The 3,626-nt window shown below is 45.4% G+C and overlaps 1 protein-coding gene across 1 annotated transcript; it reads left to right on the top strand.

The window, feature by feature from the left end:
• Positions 1-33: 33 nt before the first annotated feature.
• On the top strand, positions 34-3,418 carry LOC134928734 (protein starmaker-like). Its single transcript, XM_063924749.1, has 3 exons — positions 34-225; positions 321-2,690; positions 2,774-3,418. Exons 1-3 carry the CDS (start codon positions 34-36, stop codon positions 3,416-3,418), a joined length of 3,207 nt encoding a protein of 1,068 aa, XP_063780819.1.
• The last annotated feature ends 208 nt before the right edge of the window (positions 3,419-3,626 follow it).

The raw sequence follows: 3,626 nt of genomic DNA, 5'->3' as shown, positions 1-3,626 counted from the left end.
ATGCTCAGGATGATTGATCTGATGATGCTCAGGATGATAGATCTGATGACGCTCAGGATGATAGATCCAATGACGCCCAGGATGATAGATCCAATGACGCTCAGGATGATAGATCCAATGACGCTCAGGATGACAGATCCCATGACGCTCAGGGTGATAGATCAGATGATGCTCAGGATGATAGATCCGATGACGCTCGGGGTGATAGATCCAATGACGCTCGGGGTGATAGATCCGATGACGCTCAGGGTGATAGATCCGATGACGTCCAGGATGATAGATCAGATGACTCCCAGGATGATAGATCTGGTTACGCTCAGGATGATAGATCAGAAGATGCTCAGGATGATAGATCAGATGGCGCTCAGGATGATAGATTTGATGATGCTCAGGATGATAGATCAGATGACTCCCAGGATGATAGATCTGATGACGCTCAGGATGATCGATCCGATGACGCTCAGGATGATAGATCCGATTACGCTCAGGATGATAGATCAGAAGATGCTCAGGATGATAGATCCGATGACGCTCAGGATGATAGATCCGATGACGCTCAGGATGATAGATCCGATGACGCTCCGGATGATAGATCTGATGACGCTCAGGGTGATAGATCCGATGACGCTCAGGGTGATAGATCAGAAGATGCTCAGGGTGATAGATTTGATGACGCTCAGGATGACAGATCCGATGACGCTCAGGATGATCGATCCGATGATGCTCAGGATGATAGATTTGATGACGCTCAGGGTGATAGATCCGATGACGTCCAGGATGATAGATCTGATGACTCCCAGGATGATAGATCTGATGACGCTCAGGATGATATATCCGATGACGCTCAGGATGATAGATCCGATGACTCCCAGGATGATAGATCTGATTACTCTCAGGATGATAGATCAGAAGATGCTCAGGATGACAGATTTGATGATGCTCAGGATGATAGATCAGATGACTCCCAGGATGATAGATCTGGTTACGCTCAGGATGATAGATCAGAAGATGCTCAGGATGATAGATCCGATGACGCTCAGGATGATAGATTTGATGACGCTCAGGATGATAGATCTGATGACGCTCAGGATGATCGATCCGATGACGCTCAGGATGATAGATCCGATTACGCTCAGGGTGATAGATCAGAAGATGCTCAGGATGATAGATCCGATGACACTCAGGATGATAGATCCGATGACGCTCCGGATGATAGATCTGATGACGCTCAGGATGATAGATCAGAAGATGCTCAGGATGATAGATTTGATGACGCTCAGGATGATAGATCTGATGACGCTCAGGATGATAGATCCGATGATGCTCAGGATGATAGAAATTATGATGCTCAGGATGATAGATCCGATGACGCTCAGGATGATAGATCTGATGACGCTCAAGATGATAGATCCGATGATGCTCAGGATGATAGATCCGATGATGCTCAGGATGATAGATCCGATGATGCTCAGGATGATAGAAATTATGATGCTCAGGATGATAGATCCGATGACGCTCAGGATGATAGATCTGATGACGCTCAAGATGATAGATCAGAAGATGCTCAGGATGATAGATTTGATGACGCTCAGGATGATAGATCTGATGACGCTCAGGATGATAGATCCGATGATGCTCAGGATGATAGAAATTATGATGCTCAGGATGATAGATCCGATGACGCTCAGGATGATAGATCTGATGACGCTCAAGATGATAGATCCGATGATGCTCAGGATGATAGATCCGATGACGCTCAGGATGATAGATCCGATGATGCTCAGGATGATAGAAATTATGATGCTCAGGATGATAGATCCGATGACGCTCAGGATGATAGATCTGATGACGCTCAAGATGATAGATCCGATGATGCTCAGGATGATAGATCCGATGACGCTCAGGATGATAAATCCGATAACATACCGGATGATAGATCCGATGACGCTCATGATGATAGATCCGATGACGCTCCGGATGACAGATCTGATGACACTCAGGATGATAGATCCGATGACGCTCAGGATGATAGATCAGAAGATGCTCAGGATGATAGATTTGATGACGCTCAGGGTGATAGATCTGATGACGCTCAGGATGATAGATCCGATGACGCTCAGGATGATAGATCCGATGATGCTCAGGATGATAGAAATTATGATGCTCAGGATGATAGATCCGATGACGCTCAGGATGATAGATCTGATGACGCTCAGGATGATAGATCCGATGATGCTCAGGATGATAGATCCGATGACGCTCAGGATGATAAATCCGATAACATACCGGATGATAGATCCGATGACGCTCATGATGATAGATCCGATGACGCTCCGGATGATAGATCCGATGATGCTCTGGATGATAGATCCGATGACGCTCCGGATGATAGATCTGATGACGCTCAGGATGATAGATCCAATGACGCTCTGGATGATAGATCTGATGACGCTCCGGATGATAGATCTGATGACACTCAGGATGATAGATTTGATGACCCTCAGGATGATAGATCTGATGATGCTCAGGATGATAGATCCGATGACGCTCAGGATGATAGATCTGATGACCCTCAGGATGATAGATTTGATGACGCTCAGGATGATAGATCAGAAGATGCTCAGGATGATCGATCCGATGACGCTCAGGATGATAGATCTAATGACGCTCAGGATGATAGATCAGAAGATGCTCAGGATGATAGATCTGATGACGCTCAGGATGATAGATACAGTATGATGACGCTCAGGATAATAGATATGATGACGCTCAGGATGATAGATCCGATGATGATCAGGATGACAGATCCAATGATGCTCAGGATGATAGATATGATGACGCTCAGGATGATAGATCCGATGACGCTCAGGATGATAGATCCGATGATGCTCAGGATGATAGAAATGATGATGCTCAGGATGATAGATCCGATGACGCTCAGGATGATAGATCCGATGATGCTCAGGATGATAGATTTGATGACGCTCAGGATGATAGATCCGATGACGCTCAGGACGATAGATCTGATGATGCTCAGGATGATAGATCCGATGATGCTCAGGATGATAGATCCGATGACGTTCAGGATGATAAATCCGATAACGCTCCGGATGACAGATCTGATGACACTCAGGATGATAGATCCGATGACGCTCCGGATGACAGATCTGATGACGCTCTGGATGATAGATCCGATGACGTTCCGGATGACAGATCTGATGACACTCAGGATGATAGATCCGATGACGCTCCGGATGACAGATCTGATGACGCTCTGGATGATAGATCCGATGACGCTCCGGATGATAGATCTGATGACGTTCAGGATGATAGATCCAATGACGCTCCGGATGATAGATCTGATGACACTCAGGATGAGAAATATAACACTAACAGGCACATAGGTGCTATCACTTAAGCTGTAACGATCCTTATATAAAAAAACATGTACACGTCCACCATCACATTTTTCAATGAGAAGAATTCTTCATACTGTAGATGGAACAATCCTATAAAACATCTCAGATGAAAACAGAACAATACAATAGTGTAATTCTGATAAACCACAAAGTACAGGAGCATAAACATCTCAGAGGCTCCTACCGGGTGCCGTGGTCTACACAATG

Source organism: Pseudophryne corroboree, chromosome 5 (genome assembly GCF_028390025.1).
Source record: "Pseudophryne corroboree isolate aPseCor3 chromosome 5, aPseCor3.hap2, whole genome shotgun sequence".
Taxonomy (NCBI): Eukaryota; Metazoa; Chordata; class Amphibia; order Anura; family Myobatrachidae; genus Pseudophryne; species Pseudophryne corroboree.
This window is presented reverse-complemented; position numbering and strand designations above follow the sequence as displayed.